Genomic DNA, 26,954 nt, shown 5'->3' with positions numbered 1-26,954 from the left:
CGGCTTCCGGCGTGCGCGCGGGGCGGGCGGCGCGCTCGGGGGGCCCGGCGGAGGTCGGGGCGGTGTCGGTGGCGCGGTCGGTGTCGGTCCCAGTGCGGAGCCGTGTCGGTGTCGCAGCGATGGACACGCTGGGCAGGAAGGTGGTCGTGTGCGACAACGGCACCGGGGTGAGTCTCTGCGGGCGGCGCCGGGACCCGCCCTGCTGCCGGGGCGGAGGGGAAGGGGAAGCCGGGTGGCTCCCCCCGGACCCGGCCCGGCTTCCTGCCGGCACCGCCCGCGGGCCGCGCCCGCCCGGCCCTGCCGCCGCCGCCGGGCCCGGCCGCCATCCCGGCGCTCTGGCGGGCCCGCGGAATGAATGGGCGGGGGGGGCGGCCCTCGGCCGGGTGTCCCCGTGCTCTCGAACCGCGGGCACCGCCGGCGCTCTGCGGGGCTGGGGCTGCTCTGCCCGCCCCCGGCCCCTCCGCGTTCTCATTCTACCGTCAATATCCCGATTTCTCTACGTGACCTGAGCGGGTCTCCATGCAGCAACGCGCGTTTAGACGAAAATATCGATTTTTAAAAATTCTGAATGAGCGCATTCTGCATTGAGCAATTAGGATGTGTCCTGTGTCTGCAGGATTATTCGCTTAGAGAAATGTTTGGAGGCTTTGGTGGGGGTTTTTTGTTTGATTTTTTCTTTTTGGCAACTGATGTTCAAAATAGAGCATCGTCCTTTCCTTAATACCTCTCTAATCTGCCACGTACCTCCAAATTGGCGTTCTTTAAATGAAAGGTTTTCTTCCCATTCTTTCCACCTTTTCTGGCCTCCGTAAGCGTGCAGGCACCCGCTGGAAATCCATCCTTTTGTCAGTCTGTGAGGCACCTTGGCAGGAAGTGAAAAAGATACCATTCTAAAGCAGGAAGAGATCAGATGCTATCGGGGGATATTTCCCCTTGGTAATTTTTTTTAGCGGTCTAGGGTTTCCCCTAGTAAAGCAATATTATGTGGAGAGTTACCTTAACTGGTGGTGCATTAAGATCTCTTGAATGGCAAAAAAAACAAGGGTTTTTTTATATATGGATACTTGCGATAAATATATTTTTTAATAAGCCTAGGAAAGAATAGTTGAGACAAAGGATTATTTTATTAGAGATTTAGCATCCTAAATTAGAGGGTTTTTCAATTAGTATCTGAAATTGTTAGAATAGTTCAGGAAGAAGAACATTATATTTGACAGTTCAGGGATTTGACAGTTTTGATGTCTTTGTTAACCCCCATATAGAAAAATTATCTTTAATAGGGTTAGAGTTCAGAGCCTTTGGGTGCTTTTTGCACTATCATTTAGTAAAAGGAAAGAAGAAGAGATAGCATTTTCTTGTTACGAAGGGATATGAAAGCTGCTTTATGGTTTGTTTGTTTTTAGTTTGAGGGGGTTTTTTGTTGTTTAAGGTTTTTTTTTTTTAATTATTCTTTAATATTCCTATTGAGAGGCCCAAATTAAAAAAAAAATAAAATCAGAGCTTCATCCATTGGTGTGGTCTTTTATATGGCAATAATGACTGAGATGTAAAATGTGTAGTGTATTGGTGGTGACAGCAATGTTGTGCCTTGGCTGGTCTCAGGTGTGACACAGGGGGTAAAAGCAATTTTTCCAACCTGATTTCCCAACCTGGGTGTGCCACACACATTTCTTTACAACCTGGGTATCTGTGTGTGCTGTCAATTCCAGAGACATCTTGGATCCATAGAGTTTTTCCCTCGGTGAGTTGGACCAGCAGGATATGAATAACCACAAGAGTGGAAGGTGCCTTCATGGTGCAAGAGGAGGGGCTTGTGTCACTTCAGCTTGTGTGGCTTTGGGTTGTCTCAGCCTTGGGCAGAACAACGTGTGTCTTGAAGCCACAGAGCTCCTTGGGTAGGAGAGCAGGGTGTCAGAAGTAATTGTGAAATCCATCAACTCAAAATGTTCACATTGATTTGGGGTAATTGAATGAGGATTGGGATAACAAAGCTGGACAAAAGTTCCATTCAGTAAAACTTTTGAGTCTCAATTACATGTTGAGATATCAAGTAGTTCTATATTGTCAAACCAGTATTTTGGTAATAATATTTTGCCTATGTGACAAGAGATGTCTTATTTTAGAGTTATTTCTAATATCTCACACTTAAAAGCATGATTGAAATTAAATCTCTTTCCGGGTGTCAGAAAACTTATAGATAAAAAATGGAGAATATCTTTGGAAAAATCAGGTGAATTTTTAACATTAGGCTTGTCTTTGAAATTTACTGTTCTTGTTAGGCTGCAGTAGGACTTCTGATGATAGGCAGCAACCTATCTTTGAGGAAGAGGTGAGTGACTCGAAGGAAGTTCTTGCAACATGTGGTGTGGGAGGCAGGCAATGGCACCTCAAAGGTCTGGAGTGTTAGAGGTGGATTCTTATTGTTAGAGGCCAAACAGAAAGTTACTGATTGGCCTGTAAAATTGCTGTAACTGTATTTAGGGTTTTTGTTTGAGAGTTGTATCAGTGGAAAGGATCAAGCACAGAGTTGTGATAAGAATATTAGTATTCATTTTAAAACCAGTCACGTGACTTGTTTGTAAGCTTCCTCATTCTTTTAGTTTGAAAGAACACTTATACATGCAAGTTCTTAGTGTTTGATGACTCAGTAGGAAGTGAAAGACTCGGTATAAACCACAGTGAAATGGAGAAGAAACTATATATGGTAAAAATTGTTACATACATGGTCTTGCACAGGCTAAATAGCTGTTCTTAGAACATTCTGAATGTATAGCAAATGTGCGCAAAAACAGACGATGATGAAGTTCTTGCAGAAATGGGTAGATTTATGGAGTGCTTGTGTTATTGTTGGAAACATGAGCATTGTACTGAAATTGTTCAATAATTGGTTTGAGGGGTGTGCGTGGCAAGAGGTGGAAGAGAAACAAGTGCACTGTACTTAAATTAGAGAGTTTCAAACTGAGAGTGGCAGAACAGTGAGTGTTTAATGTTGGGCCTTAGAAAAGAGAAGCTGTTCCAGATTACTGCAGTTCATAACATTTACTTGAAGATTTTGAAGGATTTTCTGTAAGGGACAGGAGGGAGGAATAACTTACATTTCCTGTACCACTTCAAAAAAAATCTAAGAGTCCAAAGTCTGTTATTGTGCAGGTCTGTGCATTTTCCTGTTGATGGTTTTACTGAGCCTGTTTTTTCAGCCATGATAGGCAATGTTAGGTGATCACAAACCAACTGAACCAGCTGAATATTCAGGATAGTGTCAGGGAGAATACTACAGTGGGGATGTCCCCATTGATGGGGAAGCTGACAAAGAAGGCTCACTTGTTCTTATCTTCCCTAAATTTTTATGTAGACTGGAAGGGGAAATTTCAAATTTGAAAGCAAGTTAAAATTCTGTCCTTTCTGTCTGTGGCAGAGTCTATCAAACTTTGTAAAATGTAATTTTTAAGGCTCTCTGTTCTGGCCAGAAAGAGGTGGGAAACAGACTGTCAATGTCCAAGCTTATTCTCACTCATTGTAGTTTGCATCCATTAAATCTGGTTTTGATTGTGTTTTAGGCTGGTTGGAGAAATGACAGTCTGCTTTTAAAACCTAGAATTTGTTAATTTCCTGGGAAGATGCATCAAGATCTTAATGCAAAAAGAGGCTGGAAGTTACTATTCATATCAAATAGTAAGAATTTTTGTGGTTTTGTAGGTCAGCAGTTTTTAGGTCAGTATAGTTGTATGTGATTCTGAGAGGTGTTTTAAAGGTTGCCCAATAGAGGTGCTGATTTTTGTGCAGTAGTTGTTTTGCTTGCACGCATCAGGGTTGCTATATAAGTACAGGGGGTTTAAAAATTTGAGTAGTGGAGCTTCTTGAGGGGGTGTTCCAGGAGTTTAAGTTTTAAAGATTTATTTAGATATTTCTTATCCTGTTACTTCTGATATACTGGTGTATTCAGGTATGTGATCCAGAAGTGCTTGTGGCTGCTCTTTGCTTTCTCATAGCAGCACTGCATTCTTGAATGCACAGATTAAATCTATGCAACTCCTAGGCAGGTTTGGCCTTAGTATAACCAAAAAAATTGATAAATACTTGCCTTTTCAGAGTATTCTGGGTTTGAAGTAGAATGAGTGAAATGAGTTGTGTACACAGTGTCATTCTTCAGGTATTCCAAACAGCTCTGCCTTTGGAGGGCAAGCACTGAAGGAGTGAAAGAAACTAGGGTCAAAAAACCCAAAATTTTTCTCCCCTCTATTACCCTAGCTTTAATTAAAATATCTATTGGTTTTGTCTGTAACCAACTCCCTAAATTTCTTTCCACAACAGGTGCCCTTTTTTACTGCAGTAAGGTGAATAATTACGAGCAGCAGCACAAGTGACTTTTCATGTTACCGTTAGTGTAATGACAGAATTCCTCTCAGCTGCAATTAGCTGTACTCTTTGCTGGGATAATTGTTCCAGTGGCAGTCTTCAGACCTTGCTTCAGAAAACTCAGCGAATATTTGGAAAATTTTAGCAGATGGCTTTTAATACAACCTGCAGTAGATAATTACATTTTGGGACAGGGTCCCATGGAGTCTGTCAATTGCCTGTTCTTAAAGATTCCCAGCAGCCAGCTGGTACAAGCTCTGAGCAAGCTGCTCAGAATTCAGTGGTGACTGGTTTGAGCCCAGCGTTGGATGACACAGTTCCCGAGGGTTCCTCCAACCCAGGGGATCCCGGGGTGCTGGGTTACTGCTGCTGCACCTCAGTGCTTGGGTGATTTTGCAGATGAAAATGTTTTTGTTCTGGCGTGTTAATATAGCCTGGTATGCAAACCGTGCATCAGAGTAAAAGAGGAGTCTTCTCTGTATAAGCTGCAGGCAGATCAGTAGGGTATGATACATGAAAGTACCCTATCAAAATAGGAGAGCTGAAGAGCACAACTTGCTGATCCCTATGAACTTGCTGGCACATTTAAAGTTCACATTTTACAACTGAACTTCCTCTAGCGACTATATATTTTTTTATTGTTCAGTAAATTGTCATTGTTTTCTTAGTGTGTATACTGTCTTGGAACCCAGTGATATAAAGCTTCATTTTGTATATATTTGGGTAATAAACACTCTTTTCATCCTGTTTGGTGTGAACTGCCATCATCTGAGGTTTTGGTTGTGCTGTTGGTTTTAGAAGTGCTTGCAGAAGACTTTATCCTTAAAGGAAAGCTTCAAAATTACAAAAATTTGAGAAATCTGTCTGAATTGCTAGTTCACATTTGAGCACTTTTTACAAGAGTATAAAACTTGAATTCAACAAGCTTTTGGGGCTTTTTCTGGTGTGTAATTCATTATGCTACCATGTGTTCTAATTGGAGAGGTGATTTAATTAGATTTCATTGGGTACTCATTATAAGGTGATCCATTACAAAATTACAGATTTCAGGTTGCTAGAGGACTTTTTTAATAGAGTGGCAGGAAATCCAAATTCAGACACTGGACTCTTTTACACCTTGCAATGTACCTATTCATTTTAAACGGTTTCTCAAAAATCTGATAGTCTTGATTCAGAAAACATCCTGGAAAATACTTTTACTCAGTTTTAAAAATCTATGCATCATCTAAAATGTGTAAAATTGATTTGAAAGTATAAATTAATTTGGTTTCCAGTGGAGTACATGCTCTTAAATTGGACTTTTAATTTTTTACCCCAAACCAGGTTTCTATTAGTAAACAAAAATAATATTATATTCTAATAAAATTATTTCTTCCTTTTCAGTTTGTGAAATGTGGCTATGCAGGCTCGAATTTTCCTGAGCACATTTTTCCAGCTTTGGTTGGCAGACCCATTATAAGATCAACTGCTAAAGTAGGAAACATTGAAATCAAGGTAAATTTTTTTATTGTTATTTCTTTCTGACAGATAAAAATATTTAGGGCAGCTTTTGACTTGTGTAATGTTTGGAAATGTTTCTTCCTTAACTCCCTTTTATGCTGTTTCAGTATCTCTTGATTCATTTCTGTATCGGATTTTAGCCTGTCACAAACTACAAAGTTAAGAAGAGGGTGCTCTAAAGCATTGGAGGCCTTCAGATAGTGCACCTGAGGAGGCAGCAGGTAGGGCTTGAGTGATTCTGGGCAAAAAGGGGCTTCAAATGCCAATAATGCAAATGGTGTCAAGATCAGAAGGCAGAAATCAGACAGAAGTGACTGACTGTCACCAAGCTATCATGTGGGATTTTGAGACAGTGCTGAAGAACTGCTGGAGCTTCCAGGTTTTTCTGTATGGTTTGCTTTCTACTCAGAGTTGATCATCTGTGATCTTGTATGAGATGTTTAACCTTGGCTGTGTTTGCGTTTCATTGTTTCTATGGTTTTCGTTTTCCTTTTGCTGTTGATGGACGTAGGTGCTCCACACCAGTTAGAGACAGAGAGGCTCTGTTCAGGCTGCTTTGTCTTGGGGCATTATTCCAAGGCATGGGGGGAGAACCACTGTTGGAGAAGTCATTTTCTGAAGTCCAGGGAGCTATAATTTTTCACTTATTTTGTAATTAGAGAGTAACACTTCAAATGTTATTAGTTGCTTCTGCTATATAGGCTTTGGTTAATGTCTTGGCCCTGCTGTGGTCACATCCTCCCTTCTTGCTTTTAGACACAGAATTCTCACCTTGTGCTGGTCATGCTGCTTGTGCAAGCATGTTGTGAGCTGCTTTAGTGAGCTGATCCAGCTGAAAAAGAGGGATTTCTTGGTCAGGTAAAGTAATGACTGCCTTACTAGACCATGATGCAAGCTCCAGTTGGAGAGTGAGGGAGAAGCAGGGGTAATGCAGAACTGTAGAAGTGCCCACTTAGGCCAGTGAAGGTTAGGTAGGACCACACATATACGGGATTTCAATTTTCCCTTCCTTATTCGTTCTGAGCAGCAGTTTAGGAAGAGGAAAAAAAAATCATTCCAGTCTTGTTCCTTATTTTCAGAACCCTGTCGTTGACAAGGAGAACTTGAGTTGCTGGATTTCTGCTTCTGCCTGTGAAATGGTTGTAGTATCAGCAGAAGGCCATAGAAGGAAGTCAAAAGGCTGAAAGATGCTAGAGCTTCCCAAAATGTGATTGTGGGTTTGTCTCGTTACTATCTCAATAGTGCTTTACCTTGTATCAGCTAGGACAGTTTGTTTTAGAGGATAGAGATCTTTCCCTTTCACAGTAAAGAGGATTTTTTTGTAAGGAGACAGAAAACGTAATCCTTTCTCTAGTAAGATTTGGGGAGAGGTATTTCTTGGGTGTCTTCTTGAACTTAATGTGAGGAGTCTCCTTAAAGGAGGTCCTGCTAAAGTTTTATGAAATTATGCAGTGATTTATGAGTCTAAACTCCCCCCAGAATTTTCTTGCATGAAATCTCACTGTTGAAGTCATGTTTTCTTTCTAGCTGATTCAATACAGCCTGCCCCATCAGTTTTGGTATCCTCTGATTATCTGACAACAGTGGTGCATTGAAATGATAGGATGTCGAAGTTGGTAATTGCTATGAGATCAGCAAAAGAACCTGTAAACAATCATTTTGCATGCATTGCTGGTCTTCTGCTTGAGCACGGATCATGTGGGTGTATTTCAAAGAGTATAAACTGTGTCTAGATTGTTTCTCGTAGTTTTATATGATTTGCCTAACAGCTTGTAACCCTTTCTTAAGGAGGCAGTGTATCAAGGGGAGAAATCTCTGCCACAGGCACTTTGGGTATCCCAGTAGGATAACACAGTAGAAAGACTTGATAAGTGTGAGTGCTGTTTTTCTTCATGAGAATCTTGCAGATTTCCTTAAAAGATGTATTTTAGCAGATGAGTTTTATGCCAAAATTTAATTCCATGCATACACTGTGAGTTCTTCCGGTATAAGTTTAAAACTGAGTAAGGGAAGCTGACAAGAAGATTTTCAGTTTAACTTTTCAAAACTATTGAAGAAAACTACACTCCTGTGGAATTCAGAAACGCTGTGAAAGGAGCCTGGAAGCTGATCAAAACAGTGGTTATCATCTATTGAGTTACCAGTTTCAAGTTGCTTTGACCACATTTTCCTTATGGATTCTCATTTCATCTAGCAGCATTTTTTTCCTACTCAGGAATTCATTCATTACTGGGATTATTTTGCTTAAAATTGCAGCTAAATCCAGAAGCATAGATATTGCTCTTGGCTTTTCCTGACTTACTAGTCTGCAGCAGGTTTGGGGGGTATTAATAAGTCAGTACTAAGGAGTAGTTTTCAGTTCTTGAATATATTAAGTGGATTTTTAAAATTAAATTTAGCAATTGTCAGAGCTAGTCAATTGTCCTGTGCAGAGTCTTGTCTAGTTCAGATATACACCTAGCCCAGCGTAAAACTCCACTGTTACAGAATATTTATACACAGAATCCTATTTATGAGAGATAGGCAGATACACTGATCTTGCTTGCAATCTAGGAAGCCTAAACATGACTTGCCACTGACATGTAGCAATAGCTTCCTTTAAAGAGACAATTTAATCCGATGTCCTGATAATGTTAGTTTGGCCCTAACTAAACTAACTCAGATCATTTCCTGCTGTACATGCATCTCTTTTCAGCCTAATTCTACTATGTACTTAAAATAATTTGAGAATTTCATTTAGGCCTTTTCTGACTTTCTTGCTTCTACCTTTTCTTCACCTTTCTTGACCTGTTGAAGTAGAATAACAAAATGATGGTAAGTGAGGTGCCCCTGTGCTTTTTGTTTACCATTTTTGCTTGATGAGACCTAGTAGCTGTTATGTTATTTTTTAAATGCTATTCATTGTTTTGTCTTGTCTTACATTTTACATTTGAATACATACTTATTTTGGACATTGTTCATTGCTTTGGTTTACTGGCAACTAATTAATGAGAATATTTTATGTATTGCTTTTAAATGCTACATAATGTGCAGTTTTGCAAGATGCAAGAATAACATTGAAAGATCAACATGAACTCAGTGTCTTTAACAGTAGAAATTGCTCATTTAATATAAGAAACTTTTTTCTTATAAATATATAGAAACCTTCTTATAAACCTAAATTTCTTATAAATATAAGAAATTTAATATAAGAAAGAGTTTGAAGAAATGTTCAGATTTCAGTTAGGCAGATATTACTGAGTACTGAAGTGGTGGAAATATTGAATGCCACAGGACTGATTCCTCTCTGCAAATTTGGTTGTGTTGTCCTTCTTCCTCTTCAACTGCCAACTGTATGTGTTTGTTAGTGTGCTAGTGCTGATGTTCTCAAGAGAGAACAATTGTTCTGCCCTTTAGCTTTGTTTTAAAAGGATGTGAAAGTTTTGTGCAACTTTCGCTTTGCACCTTTGAATAGCGGCTTTTCCTGGGCTGTGTCCTCTTGGGCAGCTTGGAGCCTCAAAGAGCAATGCAGAAAAAAGGCTTCTGATTTCTGATTCTTCTAACTGGTGGAGTTTGTGTTGTCTTAAATTCTCATGAGTAATGTGGCTACATGGTGGAGTTCTCATAGTATGGTTTCACCAGAGTGCTTTGGATTGAAAGTGTTGGAGTCTTGACTTTTGTCTTCTGTACAGTCAAGAGCTGAAGTGTGATCTGCTGTGCAAGGGAAAACAAATAAAACACCTTGTCAGGGAGAGGGGATGAAAGAGGAATGGTTTCACTTAAACTATTTTCAATTCACTTCCTTTTTATATAGTCAACAGCAACTGCTTCTAAAATAGGAATTATAAACCACATGCCAGATTTTTTCTTGTGCATCTTTTTTTTTCCCCTGGCATTGAATAGTATAACCCTCACTTCCACTGTGCCACAGCAACTGCAAACTGTTGTGGCATATGTTTAGATGAAATAGCTGGCTTTTCTTTTTTTTTTTTTTCCCAATTAATATTATTATGGGCACAGAACTAATGGTACCTAGAAATATGTTTTTACAGCCTAAGTACAAGTGAGTCAGTTCAGGCTTCTTTAGAAAAGTATGGGATATAATGAGGAGCAAAGATAAGATGTTACTGTGCATACTTCCTGTGGGAAATATGTGGGAAAGGAGAAGATGTGATGCTACTAATTTGAATGTGCAATGTTTGCATAACTAACGTTAATAAACAGATTGCTTAATCAGTGTGAAATGACTATACAAATTGCATTAGTTGGTTGTGTTTGTGCAAGAATGCATTACTGGGGTTTCTGGCTTGGGACTTCTGGCAAGGAACAGATGAGGTTATATTTTATATTCAGATGTGTCTCTTCACACCCTATTGACACAGGCAATATGTAAACCATTGTTTCTTTTAATGTCTGGTGTGGAATTTATAATCTCTTATTTGCTTTTGCTCCTGTTCGGTATGCTTATTCACCACTCATTATTCCTTTTTTGGTATTGTGCACAGAAATTTGCAACATGCATGGAAAAATATTCTGCCAATCCCACCTACTACCCTTATGTGCTGTTTTGCATCTCGGCTCTTAGAAATGAGTATTTAGTAAAATAATTTTGAAGGTGTCAGTGGAGAAACACCTGTACTTAAAAAGGATTTGTAGTCTCTAGCTCTAACAAGGTTTATTGGTTTCTTAAAGTTAATTGAAAACAATCAAATTAATAATATTTATTTTGGAAAAGCTGTGGGATGGGTAAGAGCCAAATTTAAATATTACATGAAATATATTCTACTTCTCTCCTAAGTACCTGCAAGTGATTCAAAAATGTGGGCATTGTTTAAGAACACATTGGACACAGGCTGAAGCAGTTCACTGTCATTCATGAGGAGTTTGGTGTTTTGTAAACACTGACATGTTTTTGTATTAAAATCTTACAGGATCTGATGGTTGGTGATGAAGCCAGTGAGTTAAGATCAATGCTGGAAGTGAATTATCCGATGGAGAATGGCATAGTTCGAAACTGGGATGATATGAAGCACCTTTGGGATTACACGTTTGGACCAGAAAAACTTAATATTGACACAAAAAATTGTAAAATACTACTCACAGAGCCTCCCATGAATCCGACTAAAAATAGGGAGAAGATTGTGGAGGTATGTGTGTCTAGTAGGAGCTGATACACAGTCATTGGAGCACTGCTAAGAGATTCCTTGTTCCAGCCACACACAGTGACTGTCTGATGCAAAGCAGTTCTGTTCTCTAACCAAAACCCGTTCTCAGCCATAGGCATGAATGCTACTGTGCTTAAATTCAAACCAGCTGATCTCATTCACAAGCTGTAAGCAGGCTTCTTGTCTCAAGCATTAATAGCAGCATTAAAACACAGAATTGGAAATACATGTCTGTCTTCACATACCCAGGATATGTTGATTACTAGCTGTTGGATGAACGTTAATTACTTTAAATGACTTGGACTTGTATAAGCCAGTAATGCAGAGGAGATTGGAGCTAGATGATGCTTACCAGATGGAGCAGTGTTGTTGGAGGTGGTTGAGACGAAGGTGTGATGACAGCCAATGCACTAATCTTTAATTAGTGCAAGGGATTATCAATGAAAACCTTCTAAGAAGGAAAGCCTGGTTCTTGCATCCTTAATCTCAGAGTGCTTCCCTGGGTGATCTAAGCTCCAGCTGAACCTTGTATTCAATGTAGGTTGTCAGATATATATTGTTTAGGTCCCCTACCTGTGACGAAGACTAAGGTTTGAAGAGCAATAATGTTTGATGAGAACAGAATGTTTAGTTTTCTGTTTTGTTGAATTTTTTTCTCATAAGCATCATAGGTATTTTCAATTCATATAAGTTTGAATATCAAAACTTGTGTATATATATTTCCCAAAATCATTCCTTAGTCTGTTAAGAATTTACATTTATCAGCACCTTTCTTTGAAATCCGTTTGATGTCACAGCTACGGTAGTGCTTTCTGCAACTTGGCAGTGAATACATTTGCACTAATCCTTTCTTTCAGTGACCAGGGAGCAAATGAAGTCTAGCAAAATTGGGAAAACTTAAGTGAAAAATAAATCAGACTGTGCAATCTAAATTCAGCATTTTTTTTTTAGCAATTGTGGACATTAAGGTCCTATGACCTAAGTATCAGGTAATGCAACACTAGTAATATCATGCACTGTATATCAGCCAGCTGTGGTATATAGGCAGAGCAGGTTATTCTGGGTGGCCTCCATGTAGCTGGAATGGCTCTATTTCCTGCCCAGGCTTCTTTGCTTTTTAGTTGTCAACAATAGTGTTCTTGTTCTGTTTTCCTGGTAAATACAAAAGGATAGATTTTAGTTATTCATGTGCCAAATAATTTTATACCAAAAATCCAGGAGTCTAGTACGGCCTCTGAATTGTGATGGAATATTTGCATTGCTCCATTTGCCTTTTTAACACTACCCCAGAGACCATAGATACTTAACCTTGCAAGATGCAAGAATAACATTGAAAGATCATAATGCAGAAGATTAGTGAGAACTAGAATCTATTTTTGTAAATTTAAATTTGAGTTACACAGAAGCTCATTGTTTCTACTAATGTTTGTAATGGAACACAAGGTTATGAGAACTTAGAATATTTAGTTTAACTGCAATTTATACTCTTTCCATTTTAGATGTAGCCTCCTCCTTTCCAGGGAGGTGAGCCCAGTATGAGGCAGAGGACTGAATGAAGATACTTCCTAAAGCCTGCCGTAAATATAATAATGTCTCTGCATTTTGGGATACAGTGCATAGTGTTTTAGAAGAAAAGCTTAGTCATCTGGACCATATAAAGATGATAGATAATTATATATGCTGTCCTTCAGTCTGTTTCCAGTAATTCTCTCTCCTCATTCCATCACTTTGTCAGGCCCACGTGCAATAGTAAGGCAGCAAGTGTTCACATGTCAGCTATATTGTAAAATATATATTTAAAAAGTGCTTTTCCTTTCATAGCACGTAAAAGACCCAGGTTGCTCCTCAGCTTAATGGAGTGTTTACTGTTTGTCTTCATCTGCTGCACTCTCATTGTGTAACACCCTCAGAAGCAGCCAGACTGTAGTGGCAAATCAAGAAGCTGCAGAGATGCTCAAGCAGTTGCTTCCATCTAAATCAACCTAGGATTTCTTACATTTTTTCCCAGTTTTTAATTCTTTCTGTACCCAGTTAGAACATCACTTTGTAGGTAATGAAAAATCTGCTGTTATGTGAAGAAGAATCTTTTCAGGGAAACATATTGTTCAGTATTTATATCTCAAGATTTGTTAACATAAATGCCCTGTGTCAAGGCATTTTCCATGTCAAATAAAGTACTGCAGAGGAGAATCCATTTCTTTTTTTCTTGAAAGAATGACAACACTCCCAAAGGTTATAAAAGGTTTTGTAGAAGCCTTTAGGGTTTGGTACATGTGAAGGCAGTAACTAGTGCCATTTGAATATTGATTTTGTTGTAGGAAGGTGATAGTTTAGATTTTTCTTACATTATTTTTTGATTTAATAAGCATTCAGGTTGTTTGAAAGTATTCATTGGAATAGTGTTGGGTTTAAACAATGACTACTCAAAGGGGTTCTATTTTGAGTTGCTGCCCTTTCAGCTGTTCCCTTTCTGTTCCTTTTCACACTGTTCTAACGGAGGAGGTTCTTTAAATAGTTCAGAATTCTAAAATTGTCAGGCATCAGCTTTTTTCTTCAAAAATATTTAGATATCTTTTACTTGAACTGTGGGAGCACTTAGGATTCAATCAGTTTCTAATCCTAGAAGTTGCAGAAGGGTTCTGAAGGCTGCAGGGTAGCAAAAGCAAAGCTGTATTTGTTGGAATAATCAGAGTTCATCCATTTTTCCTGGTAAAGCTTATTGAGGGGAAAACTGCTGTACAGCATGATTTGTTTACTTGGCCTTTTCTTGTGTTTAGGAAGAAGACAAGATCCTATAAACTCTACATCCTTTAATCTTGTTCTGCTTCTTAAGTGAAACTAGTTCAGTGATTAGGGAAACCTAGTTTACAAGACAAGGAGTTACGTTTCCTGTTTCAATATGAAATCTGCAAACCCCTAGTCTTCTCTCTGTAGTGGATTTTACACTAAATTTAAAAGTTTGTAATTGGTTGCCCTTTAAAGAATGGAAGAAAGTGGTCCAGATGCAGAGAGCAGTTGCTACCTGTGATACTGGGCTCATTGTAGATTAAGATATGAAGGAGTCTGGTCTTTATTTGACATAGTGTGCAGTTGTATAAAGTCTATGGCTTAATATGAAGAATGAAAAATGTCTGAACTTTGTTTTAAGGCATATATCTTAAACAAACATTTTATTCCCTGGTCACGCTTTAGTAATGAACTGCTTGGCTGGTCTACAAGTACTGCCTCCCACTCATTAAGCACTTTGGAAAAGTAAAAATTTGTGTAAAGCTGCAAAAATTGATGTGTGGGTTTCTTTTGTTTGCTTTTGTTGCTTAATGGATGTGTAATATTTCACCTGGCTTGTCTGGTGTGAACAGGTAAGATACAGAACTGAATGTACTTCTTACTGTCCCAAAGCACATAGGTTTCTAATGTTCCTGTGGAATCTTGTGTGATGAAAATTCTTGGGAAGTGTTTTTGATTAGTAAAAATGCAAAATTCTAGAAATACAGTTTTCAAACACCAGTGAAATTTCTTTGAGGTATTTGGCCTGTTTTGGAAGCTGATTTTTGCCTTCATCTTACAGGTTATGTTTGAGACGTACCAGTTTTCTGGGGTGTATGTAGCCATCCAGGCTGTTCTTACTCTGTATGCTCAAGGTAGGCAAAATTAACCTAAAATTTCTTTAGTTTCCAGTGTTGCTGAGCCAAAGTACTAACATGGCATCACTGTGTCTTGGGCTTAGTTCCATGCTGTTCTCTAAGGAAGCTCGGCTCTGACTGACAGCTTGCTTTTTGTTGTGAGGAACTATTGTTAGGTACCACTGTTGGTGTTATTTTCATGGATAAATGCAAAAACCCAGTTCCTCAAAACTCTTACTCTTTCAGGGTGTAATTATTTTACCTTTGGTGTCAAGTCTTAATGGCTTAATTTGAATTTTCTGAAAAAGGAACAACTTTTTACCATGAGTACGAGAGTAATTTCAAGAAGGTGATCATGTGACTTTTACACTATTTTCGGGGGGGGGAATAAAAAGTTGAGTCTTTTGCTATAGATAAACTAAATTGAAATGATCCTTAGCCTGAGCAGAAAATTATGGATTGACTGAATTAAATGGAAATTCTACCATCAACTTCAGTCCATCTAGGATTCTATGAAGTTACTCAAGCACATCAGTTCTAATACCATGACTCCTTGAATCTGTCTGTTGGTGACTTGGTGTGTTGAGCTGTCACATAGCAGGACACAAATATCCATGTCCATTAACGTGTCCCTGTAGTGTCTCTGTGCAGGACCAAAAGCAGTGGGGTACTGGAAGGGTGACTCTGCCATGCAAGTCAATATAATTACTTGAACCAAAACCACTTTTGCAAACCTGAATATTAATTTTATTTGCTGCCATCTGTGTTATTACCTTTTTTCCCCTTGGGTTTTCTTTGATTTGATTCCTTACAAATATTTAAGTAACTGACATCTACAGTCTTAAATTCTGCTGTAATTTTACATTTACCTTACTGTGTAGTGCTCAATTACTTTGTGAATAACAGAATGTGAGACAACTTTGAGCAGTCTGCAGTGTTGCTACATACCATCATCTAAAACAAAGCTGAAGACCTTCTAAGATGTAAAAATCAAGGGGCACATAAATCAAACATTTGCTTTTGGAAATTTTTTTTAAAAGTTCTTTAAAACACCTTACTTTATTTATATTACTTCAAAAATTAAAGTAGTGGCTAAAGAGATGTGCCTCATTTCAGTGCACCACACTTCTAAGGTCTGTCCTTAAAATATGGTTTCTTGCTTTAGGTAGCTTGTGAGAAACTATAAAACTGTTTTCTGATCAACTTTCATCATTGATTTTTGCCCCCTAAGTATAGAAACTTCTGTTTCTACAAGTTCATGATATCTGCTTTGTATAGCTTAGAGTTTAATATTTTGTGGTAAACTTTTTTTCGTGAGAGTTGATTTTTTTAGTCTAAGAAAGTGGATCTCATTCAGCCTAATGCCACTTGTGTGAAGAAATATTAGGCATGTGCTGTATAGTCCAAATATTTTCTACCTTATGAAAGTATTTGGTTTTTTGTATACCAGTAAAAATCAACAAGTCCTAAGAATTTAACAAGGTAAACTTGTGGCTTGAATATCTCTAAATTTCTTAATATTTCAGAAATTATTATAAGACTACACAACTGAATCTGTGGTGGAATTTGTGCCCCAATAAGCATTTAATGAGCGTAGATACTTCCTTTAATTAGAATGTAATTTAAAGATGTTAAAATGCCACATAGAATTGTGAGTGATAGAGTTCTAAGCATCTAGGTAAAAGTAATAATTTTTTAAAAAAATGTATGAAAGCATTTGTTACTATGAAAACCTGAAGTTTAATATCTACTGATGACTGAGGGAAGAAAGGTTGTATTAGTTTACAGTGAAAAACATATCTTAAACTTGCTGCTGTTCTGCTCTATTTATGAAAGTGCAGTAAAATTGTGCTTCCCCCCATTCTTTTAGGTTTGTTGACTGGTGTTGTTGTGGACTCTGGAGATGGTGTGACTCACATTTGCCCAGTTTATGAAGGTTTCTCCCTCCCTCACCTCACGAGACGGTTAGATATCGCTGGGAGGGATATCACTAGGTACCTCATTAAGGTAAGCTGGGAGGGAAGAGGGTTTAAGGTTGAGGTGATGGTATCTGTGGTTCAAGTCAAAATCCCTTGACAGCAAGAAACCACTTTGTATTTTCCCTTAATTATTTATGTTGATTACATTAAGAACTCTCGTATTCTCTGTGTTACTTCAGTCTATTCTTACTGTGTTTCCTCATCTAAATCAAAGTGATGATATTGGTGTTATTCAGAGACATCAATTTTCTTAGTGGCAATCTTGTAGGAAGGGAATTTATTCCATATTTGGGAAGGAAAAGCCCAAAAGTTGGCTTTCTCACCTAAAGTGGAAGATAAATTGTATTCTCTCCGCTCTACTCATCTGTTTTCAGAAAGAGTTCCTTGCAATATGGAAAATAGTATAGTGATTCTTCCCTGATAATTAAATAAGAGAACATGTTTGATAGACAATTCATTTGTTTGGGAGTTTTAAATATAAGCAACATCTTAGATTGACAAATCTTATGGTTAACCTGGAATACAGGAATGTTCTGAAGTGAAGTTCTAAAGACAAGAATTATTTTGGGTTTTTTTAATTTGTCTTTGTTCTTGTTATGCTGAAAATTGTAATGAAGAAAATTTCCCATTTGGAGTAATGCTGCTGTTTTTCTGGGGATAATGGATACACTGGGACGGATTTCTCTTAATACCCAAATTTGCCACTAAAAAAGGGAGGTGAACAGAGATATGTGTCTAAATGTACTACCCCTCTACTGAGAGATCTAGACAGTTCCTCTCATTTCCTGCTAACCTGCTGTGCTCCCTCCAGCTCCTCTTGCTGCGAGGTTATGCTTTCAACCATTCTGCTGATTTTGAGACGGTTCGCATGATCAAGGAGAAGTTGTGTTATGTGGGATACAACATTGAACAGGAGCAGAAGCTGGCACTAGAGACCACAGTTCTAGTTGAATCCTACACGGTGAGTGTCTCAAGACAGCTCTCCTTGTCCTAAACTTCCTAGGTTTAAATTCAGGTAGCATTTAGCTTTCATTCCTTCACAATTTTTCTTGGCAGTAGCTCACCTCTCAGCCTGTAGAATCAAATTAACTGGTTCTGGGAAAGTCTTCTATAGGCTTTTTTCTATAGGCTTCAGATTTTCTGTAAATCTTTGTACTCACTTTTGTCATTGTAGGTCTTTGAAGTTTTAATATGATAGTACAGGAATTTGTAGAGAAAGTGGACTTATTCTAGCATATGAAATTGTTTCAGCTTCATCCATGCAGCACTGAGACATGAGACTGATACCTGGTCTCAGGAAAGGTGAACTTGCTCTTAGTGGAAACTTTGTGATCACAGTTGGAAAAATGTGCAGAAAAGGATTATTCTTGCTGTAAGATAATTTTTAAAATTGATACTAGGAGTTGGTATGGCAAGGAAATACTTGGTAGCTCAGTATTGATGTATCTGGTCCCTGATGTCTCCAAGTGAATTGCAGAGTGATTAAAGAATTTGTATATTCTTTCAGTACTACTGAATGACTTCTTGCAGTGCTGACAATTATCAACAATTTCCTGTGTTAAAACATTTGGGAGCAATGTAGGTCATTTCCTCTTGTTTTTTTTTTTTAGCATTCAAGTGGCTAAAAGTAGTCTTTTCAATGGTGTTGTTTCTTCCCTAGCTCCCAGATGGCAGGATTATCAAAGTTGGTGGAGAACGGTTTGAGGCACCAGAGGCTCTCTTCCAGCCCCACTTAATCAATGTCGAAGGGGTTGGTGTGGCTGAGTTGCTGTTCAACACCATCCAGGCTGCTGACATTGATACCAGGTACGAGCAGAACATTTAGAATCCTTTGTCTGGGTGTAGGGGTGACACAGGAGCTGTCTTCAGAGTAACATCTTTTGCTTTAGACACTAATGTGTGCTCCTGGGAGAAGGGTGTGTGCTGGGAATGGGGCTCAGGCTAAGCTCCTGGAGCTTAACCAGTTGTCTGGAAACTATTTCAGTGAGAATGAGCAAAGATAAAATCTTGAAAGCACTTTTTGGTTTTTATTTCTGCTTTCTGGAAAAGCATGAGCAAGTCTGCTGAAATTGTGCAGTCTGTCTTTGCGTAGTGACTGGTTTTTAGATTTGTATTTACTCCCCTGTCTGTACAGGTACCTACAGGTACCTTTACAGGTACAGAGTAAAATGTACAACACTACAAAAACTGTATTTTTTGGGTCAGGTCTGAATTCTACAAGCACATTGTGCTGTCTGGAGGGTCCACCATGTACCCTGGGTTGCCTTCACGACTGGAGCGGGAGCTGAAACAGCTCTACCTGGAACGAGTTCTGAAAGGAGACGTGGAGAAGCTCTCGGTGAGTATGGGGTGGCTGCTGCAGCCGTGGGACGCAGAGGCTTCCCTGAATCCCCCGCTAGAGGGAACCAGGGGGCCAGAAATGACGGAGGCTGCGGGTGGCCCTCCCCGCAGCTTGCGAAATCGCTGCCCCTCCTTCCTCACACGCATGCCTTTGCTTTGTACATACTTGCAATAAAGTTACCTTCTAGACCCGGCTAGTAGCCGGTAATTCCCGAAGTCTTGGGTAAAATAGGCTGAGAAATACCAGGACACATATTGTAGTGTTGGTTAAACAAAGCTAAGGAGTTTCTGTGCCTTCAAGTTGTCATTGAGTAAAAAAAAAATTTTTTTTTAGTCTGTGAAAATTTTGGTTCATGTTACAAGTGAAATACTCAAAAGTGAGAGAGGCTAGAGCTCTAACACACTTTCAGGTGGAGTAAGTTTCCTTTTTCCATTTGTTACTGTGATAAGCAGGCAACAGTTACGCTTGTTACAGAGGTAACAGTGTGTTGTACTGAAAATTCCTTTGAGTGGAGTTTCTAATGGTGAACTGAATTGAACTTCACTGGTTCTTAATACAGTGTTCCCTGAAGGTCTTCTATGGAATGACTCAATTGAACAGAATGTTTTACATCTGAGACAGTATTTCAGTCATAGCTTTGTACTCTCTTTGTAGCTCTTGAAGTTAGAGCTTTAGCACTGAAGAAATTAAGGGAATATTAATTAGTTAAGCTGGTTTAGATTGTGTAAATTGGTATAATTCTAAAATATTTGTGATTTGATGATCTGGTTGCTTCTGATAATTTCAGTCATCAAAGATTACGAATTATTTCACTTTTAATAGTGTTCCTGAAATGCAGAAATTTGGTCTCTAATTTTCTGTCGGTATTCTGAATCCTGGGTTTTTTGTTGATATACTGAAAGTACAATTTTTGGGCAGTAGCTTGTGTAATTTGCAATGCAGAGTCATTATTTTACTTCAGCTGTGCAAGCTGAAAGCTCACAGAGTGCCCTGTGCTAACATTTCAGTTTTTTAGTTGCGTTTTTCTCACTAGACAATTTCCACTTCATTGTTGTGGTGGAAAGCCCAATTTTATTTTGCAAGGCTTTGTTTCAAGAATCCTAGTAATGATTTCTTTTCTTCTCAGAAATTTAAGATCCGAATTGAAGATCCCCCTCGTCGGAAGCACATGGTGTTTCTGGGGGGTGCTGTTCTAGCAGACATCATGAAAGACAAAGACAACTTCTGGATGACCCGACAAGAATACCAAGAAAAGGGAGTGCGTGTGCTGGAGAAGCTTGGTGTGACTGTTCGATAAATCCCAAAGCTTGTTCCCATCACATGTCTAAAGCTTTTTTCTTTCATTGCCAATCTCTGAACTCACTCAGCTACATGCTATGGAAGGGCCTGTCTGTGGCCTTTTGACCCAAACGTCAGGTTTTGTTCTGGTTTCTTGGGGTAGCTTTTGTTAAATGTTTCTTAATGTGGCTAAATTTGACTATTAAATTTGACCACTTCCCTGCAAACAAAACGGAGCAAGAGCAGCCTGTCTACTTCATTGTTCCCTCCCAGTAGGCAATTGGGTAATTCTGGTAGGCTTTTTCTTCTGGGTTTATTGCTGTAGTCCTGCTAGCTTTTGTCTCTAGTTCACAAAGGGTTGTGTGCCTTTTTTAGCATAAGAAAACCTTTAAACATGAGTTTTTGCTATTGGATCATTGTGGTGGTTATCTTTGCATCTTTATGCCTCTCTCTACATTAAGTTTGGGGTTTTTTTCTTTCCTGCAACTAGGAATTTTGATTAAACATTGTTTAAAAACTAGTTGAAGTAGCTGGAATGACTTTAACACACTGTTTTGATGTAATGTGGTTTCATATGCACTGCTGCCTAAACAGACTTCTGAGATGGTTCATCCTTCAAGGTGGTGGTGGGGCCTTCAAACTGTATTTCTCTAAGTGGGAATGTACAGTTGCCACAAATGGAGAAACACCTGATGTTCTGGCAAGTGTACATTTGTGGCCTTAGGTGTCTTTTTTTCTGGAGAGAGGAGACAGGTTTGAGCTGTGTTTCTTTTTGTTAAGGGACAGATGGGGGGGTCAGCCTGACCAAAAATGCCTCTTTTTATAACTAAATTTCGGTATCATGTTGTCTCAGCATAGGAGGCAAGAATGTTAAATTAGCTATTCTGTAATTGTTGAAGAAACTTAGATATGCTGAGACAGGAGCTTCTGAACTTATTGAACAGATTTAATACTTTCAGAAATGCTTGTGAAAACTGTAACTATAAATATTTAAAGCCCCAGAACTAAGTTTTAAAAAGTCTGATGTTTTAAGTGCTTGTATGTACATCAGAAGCACTTCCATTAAACTTTACAAGTATATTAACCTAGTGCCAAGTAGTTACTGCAAATGAATATTTCAATGACCAATGTTTATAGCAGCAATTAGATATTTATAAACAACCAGTGGCAGTAGGTTATAAAGAATGACTTACATTTGTTCCAGTTAAGAATAATATTGGAATAGAAGATGTTGGTTGGTAAATAGCCACAATTCATTTTATCCAGTCTTGATTTTTGATACTTAACATGGGATGGGGAAGGAAGTGAAAACCAGTGATGAAAGTGCTGTTTCCAGAAAGTACATTAAAGCTGAGTTGTTCTAAAAAATAGAAGTTGTCACTAGTAATTATCAGCCACCTTCTTTGAGTATAGTTGCCTGTGTTTTTTTCCTATAGCAGACTGGTAACTATTGTTGCAATAAAATCTGCCTTACATTAAGCATAGCAAAAACTGCTTGCATACAAATGCTAGCTAGACTTAGTTCTACTTTGCTTTCCATAGAAATATATTACTTCTTACTGGTTTTCGAAGCCTACCATAACATTTAAGGATAAGGAAGTCAAGATCTGCTCTTGACTTCCAAACCTTGGAATGTATGAGAGATGCTTTCATATACTTGCCATTTGTCTACATCTTTACATTAATAATTGACCCCAGAAACATGGAAATATTAAACTCCCTTGGACTCCTAAAATGTGCTTCCTTTCTAAATTGAGCAGACAGCTTCCATTGGCTGAGCGAGCCAAAGGGGCAGAAACCATGTCTGCATTTCTTTAATAACAAGACAGTCACTATAGCATTGCTAGTAATGACCATTTAATTATAGGTGGGTGGGGTTTTTTGCAGCTATATTTACTCTTAACTTGAACAATACGAATTTACAGGCATGCCGGTCGTGCCTCAGTGCATGCACTTAAGCAGTTACTAGATTTTTGGGGACATGAATGTAAGGGGTACTCTGAATTCCTGTAGTCTTCTAAACATTTAATACACAAGACTTAAAAATGGTGTGGGCTTGCTTTAGAGCTATGATTTCTCATGTGACTGTCTCTGGGCTTTTCAGACAGTGTTGGGAATCATGGAAATAAACCAAAGAATGACTTAAAAACTTTTTTTAAATGACAATCTGTCATGTGGTTTTTCAAATCTAGATCTTGACCCTGCAACCCCTTTTCTAAACCATCTTCTCCCCTGACCACTGGCTTCAGTGAGGTATGTGCATGTTTGAGTAAAGGTTTTGGAATTTGGCCCCTTCACTAGAGAACTTCACAGCACCATGAGTAATAAATGTCAGTTGATTGTGCAGAATCTTGGGTTTCCATGGAAACCATGTATATATTAAAAAAACTAGCATTTTAAATTAACTGTGATCATGGATTCAGAGGAACACATTTGTAATCCAAATACTGAATGGGGTGTTCCAGTTGTGCTCAGTGTGGTTCTCCATGTATGTGTTTGCACACACAAGAGTGTTGTGTGTGTGTTCTCTCAGCTGACAGCTTCAATACTGCTATGAAAGCAATCTGGTTTTAAAGATTTTTTGAAGACCAAATAACTTGAATTGTATTTGCAAAATGCTTTAGCTCCTTTAAAATTAGAATAGAAGATGCCGCATCAGTTGTAAGTTTTTTGAGAACATCCTATTTTTAATGTTAAGCTGCTTCAAACCCTCCCCCAGTGTTCTAGGATGTTAACCAATGTAACACAGATGGCTTTTTATACAGTTCTGAATAATGTTAACACACAACACTGGTTGAGACCATGAATGGAAATAAACATCTATTTAAATTGACAGGTCTTTTCAATACAAAAATAAAATCAGATTTTTTTCAAAGTAGATTATGTTTGCTTTGTTTCCTTTGGGAAATCACAGTTCTGTCAGTTTTTCTCTAACTTAACTTCAATCACAAAACCATCATGAGCTGCTTTTGCTGAGGAAATCTGACAAAATAACACATTGTCTACTGATTGCTGTCATACTCCATCCTTTAGCCAATACTCCACTCCCTCCATCCTTTTCTTTAAAAGAAGAAGAATCCTTATCCTTGGACAGGAATCCTTTTCTAGTTCAACCTCCATACTGCAAAGTGGGAAGGGCCCTCAATTTGTATTGACCTCAGCATCCTTGGCTAAGCTCAGAAGCCATATAATGATGCCCTGTTTAGGAAGTCTCCTTGGCATTATGGCTTCATGTGTTATTTCACCTGCATCCTTGATTTTAACGGATAGAAAAAGTGCATGTGGGGTTGACGTTTTGTGTTTAGAAGGACTTGGGTGGATTAGTGACTGGTCCACCACTCACGGTGCATTTATTTGGCTTTTGAAATGAACTCAACTAGCTTTTTCCCCCAGCTCATTGCACATGCTGGGCTGGAGGAATGTTCCCCAGGCATCTTGTTCCTGGTAGAATAACGGCTTTGCTTTTCTTAGATGGAGCTACTATGTGCAGTTTGGCTCTGGATGCATCTGCCTCAGTAGCTGGGTCAACCACTTGTCATCTTAGGGACAGATGCCTATAGACAGCATTTTAATAGGAAAAAAAAGTAAGGCCACCCTTAACCCCAAATTTGTGTTTCATCACTTTGCATTCTTGGGAAAAAATAAATACATCTGGCTACACCTCTGCTCAGAACTAATGCATGGTCGCTGCTCCTCCCCTTTCGCTTGTTTTGCCTGACATGGCTTTTGTGTGGAAAGGACTAAATGCAGCCAGTGGACGTTTGCTAGTCAACTTTTTCAATAGTGAATTCCTCCCTGTGGGCACTTCAGCTGTTTTCCACAAACAAGTGCCATTAGCTGTTCCAAAACTGTGGAAGATCTAGTTTTGATCTAGTTTCTAGATCTAGTTTGTTGTTTGAAGGGGGGGTTTGATTGTTTGGTTTGTTGTGGAGTTTTGAGGGCTTGTTTGTTTGTTTTTGTGGGTTTTTTGAGGGATTTTTTGGTTGTTGTTGTTTGGTTTGGGTTTTTTTTTAATCCAAGTATATCTGCTTCTATGTTCTAACTAAGAATGGTATTTGAGAAAATGGATTTGGATTTTTTCAGCAAGTATTTCAGCTAAAATTTTGCTTTATTTGGACCCTGCTATGTTATGCCTGTTTCTTCCTATTGGGTTGGTTTGTTGTCCTGGTGCTGTAAGCCACTGCAATTTCGCCATTATAGGCCTCAAGAAAAAAACCCATCTATTCAGAACAAGCTGCTGATTTTGCTTCTTACCTTCACTGCATTACAACATTAAAATAGCTCTTTAATAACATTCTCCATGTAAATTGCTTACCTTCCTGCAAGCTGGTGCTGCAGCCCATTGAACCAACTAACAGCTGCACAAAACAAGATTTCTGTGCACATCTGCTTATTGCCCAAACAGCTAGAGAAGAGCTTCTTACCTTCTTTGTGCCTCATGCAGAATTCTGTTGTGGTGCTGCTGGAAAAAGGAGAAGTTCAGGGAGGAGAGGCAGCATGGGGCTTTGTTTCTCAATTGGTTTATTTGGGGTTTTTTAAATTTTGTTTTTCCTTTTGAAAGTAATCTTAACATTGAAGATTAGGGAAACAGTTTCTATTCTGGGTCATGAATAAAGCATATTAAGAGTCCTAGCAGGTACTTGGGATGATACTAAGGGCCATCTTCAGCTGCAGAACTCATGTTCCTTCACTTACATTTTTAAAAAAAAATTATTAAAAAAAATCTCTGTTCCCAAAGCCTAGGAGTAGTAATTAAACTGTAGCTGCAGGAATAATGACAGATATGGGCCCCTTGCCTGCACCTTTTAATCTCTGCACCCATCTCCCATCTGGTTTTTGTTTGCCCTAAAGCCTAAGTGGTTTCAAGATCTTCCTCTTGCATGCATGTTCTCACCACGTGCCCATTTTAAATCTTGCCAGGCATTTTAACGAATTAATTGATCGACAGTTTTTGGCCTCAGTGCAAGTAGATCCTGTAAGTCCTGACTACCATCAGGCACTTTTCTTAGCACAGCAGTGCTTCTGGGGGCTCCTCCAAATTGAAACCTTTGTGTTGGCCTGGAACTTTCTGTCCTAAACCACTCTGTGTAACCCTGATTTTGGCTTTCCCTGCCAAAGCAGGAAAAGCAAGGGTGGCATTAAGGACATGAAAGGCGGTATTTCGGGAAGGACCCAACCACATAATCTTCCTGGAATATTTTAGGGTTTTCCTGTTGTAGTGGGTATTGGCACAAATCATATGGGACAAGTCCAGTAAGAGCAGGTGGGATTTATGTTAGCACCTGTAATAACTGGTAGATTTGTCCCCTCTAAAGTCTTCTTGTAAGAGAGGTATTAGGGCTTCTCATAGCATTACTGGGTAATAACCTGGAACATGAGCCTTTGAAATGTGGTCACTGCTGGAATCCATGTAGTGCCACGTGAGAACAAAATGCAGTAATGATAATTGCTCATTATCTAATTATACAAGAACTTACAGCCCCAGAGGGTGAAAACTAATTAAATGGTTATCCACTCTTAAAATGGCAACAAAAAAACGAGGAAAATTCATTCTTTTGGCTCTTGTTCCATTGCTGTCAGCAAAGTCACGTGTTCCTTGAGAAGTGAATGAGACTGTCCAGGATGGACAGAGTTCTCTCCATCCTGCTGCAGGGATTGAGGCAGGAAGCTTACTTTCAGGAGAGTAGTCTGCTTAGTCAAAAGTAAGCACCTCAACTTTTAAGCTACAACTCAAAATGAAGGAGGATTCATTGACCCAGGTTATCCAGGAGGGCAGCAGGTGCTGGCCTTCCGAGAAGTATGGGTCACCTTTTATGTTTGCTTGTGCAGAATTTTAAAGATAAAATACCCAGAGCACTTGGTCCCTTGGTGTGGATATTGTGTTCTAGGGGCAGGCCTTGGTTTTATCCCATACTGAAGCATGCTTCTTCCGCCTAGGAAAAGTAGCTGCCTGCCAAAAAACGTGGTGGCATTTTCCTGTGATTCAAGACCCTGCAGCTTTTGCTCCAGCAGTAGTAAATCTCAGTAAAAACCCTTATCCTGCCAAATGCAGCAATGATTAGCACCTTAGGCCCTAATTTAACTTTTCCAAAAAGTACCAGACAGCCCCTACTTCATCTTGAGCCGCATGCCCTTCTTTGGAGCCCTCCTTCCTGCCTCTTGGCATTCATATGCTACTGCTGCCCTGGCAAAACACCACTGCTTAAACCAGGGTCCCCCAGAGAGAAGGGACATGCCAGCCTTTCCAGGGCCCACAGTGCTGGCCTGTTGTTCTTGAGGTGCTGGAGTGAGAAGAAGGCAGACAGCAGGCACGGCTCAGCAGGACCACACGCTTCAGCTTCTATGGCAGCAGTGCTCCAGCAAGCAACAGGTGCTGAGCTTCTGTGGGATTTGGAAATGCAGTGTTCCCCTGCCTGTCGTGCCTGTGTAACCCAATACTGCAGGCATTCTCAAAGCACAGTCTATAGGCTGTAAAACACACCTGCGTGGTTATGCTGCTCTCTGGTAGCTCACAGCTCACACCTGGGACACAGTGGCAGACACTGGTTTAGAGCTTTGCAGGGAGCTACAAAGCCCCACCAGAAAAGCTCCCTCTAGCGTAACCAGCAAACACAAGAAGCAGAACTTCTGCCCTTTCCAGAGCCTCGGACTAACGATTTTAATCAGAAACGCATAATGAAGGAATGAAGGTTCAGTGAGTGCAGTGACACCCAGGCAGTTTCTGGGGAGCAGC

General features: G+C 39.3%; 1 protein-coding gene across 2 annotated transcripts; it reads left to right on the top strand.

Annotated features, from left to right (window-relative positions):
• The first annotated feature begins 23 nt into the window (after nt 1–23).
• On the top strand, nt 24–23,099 carry ACTR2 (actin related protein 2). Of its 2 annotated transcripts, XM_066546341.1 has the most exons (10): nt 24–167; nt 5,740–5,850; nt 8,656–8,670; nt 10,767–10,982; nt 14,569–14,641; nt 16,494–16,630; nt 17,414–17,563; nt 18,263–18,408; nt 18,808–18,940; nt 20,070–23,099. In XM_066546341.1, exons 1-10 carry the CDS (start codon nt 120–122, stop codon nt 20,238–20,240), a joined length of 1,200 nt encoding a protein of 399 aa, XP_066402438.1. In that variant the 5' UTR covers nt 24–119; the 3' UTR covers nt 20,241–23,099. The 2 variants fall into 2 exon arrangements, with proteins under 2 accessions (XP_066402438.1, XP_066402439.1); XM_066546342.1 differs by lacking the exon at nt 8,656–8,670.
• The last annotated feature ends 3,855 nt before the right edge of the window (nt 23,100–26,954 follow it).

This window comes from Molothrus aeneus, chromosome 3 (assembly GCF_037042795.1).
Source record: "Molothrus aeneus isolate 106 chromosome 3, BPBGC_Maene_1.0, whole genome shotgun sequence".
NCBI classification, from domain to species: Eukaryota; Metazoa; Chordata; class Aves; order Passeriformes; family Icteridae; genus Molothrus; species Molothrus aeneus.
Note: the sequence above shows the minus strand (reverse complement) of the source record. Positions and strands in the feature narration are given on the sequence as shown.

Bases quoted from the DNA above. Each gene is read 5' to 3' on its own strand.
- ACTR2 (XM_066546341.1), top strand. From the start codon at position 120: ATGGACACGCTGGGCAGGAAGGTGGTCGTGTGCGACAACGGCACCGGG. The intron at 14,642-16,493 runs GTAGGCAAAATT...CCATTCTTTTAG, and splicing joins TCTTACTCTGTATGCTCAAG to GTTTGTTGACTGGTGTTGTT. The intron at 18,409-18,807 runs GTACGAGCAGAA...TTTTTGGGTCAG, and splicing joins GCTGCTGACATTGATACCAG to GTCTGAATTCTACAAGCACA.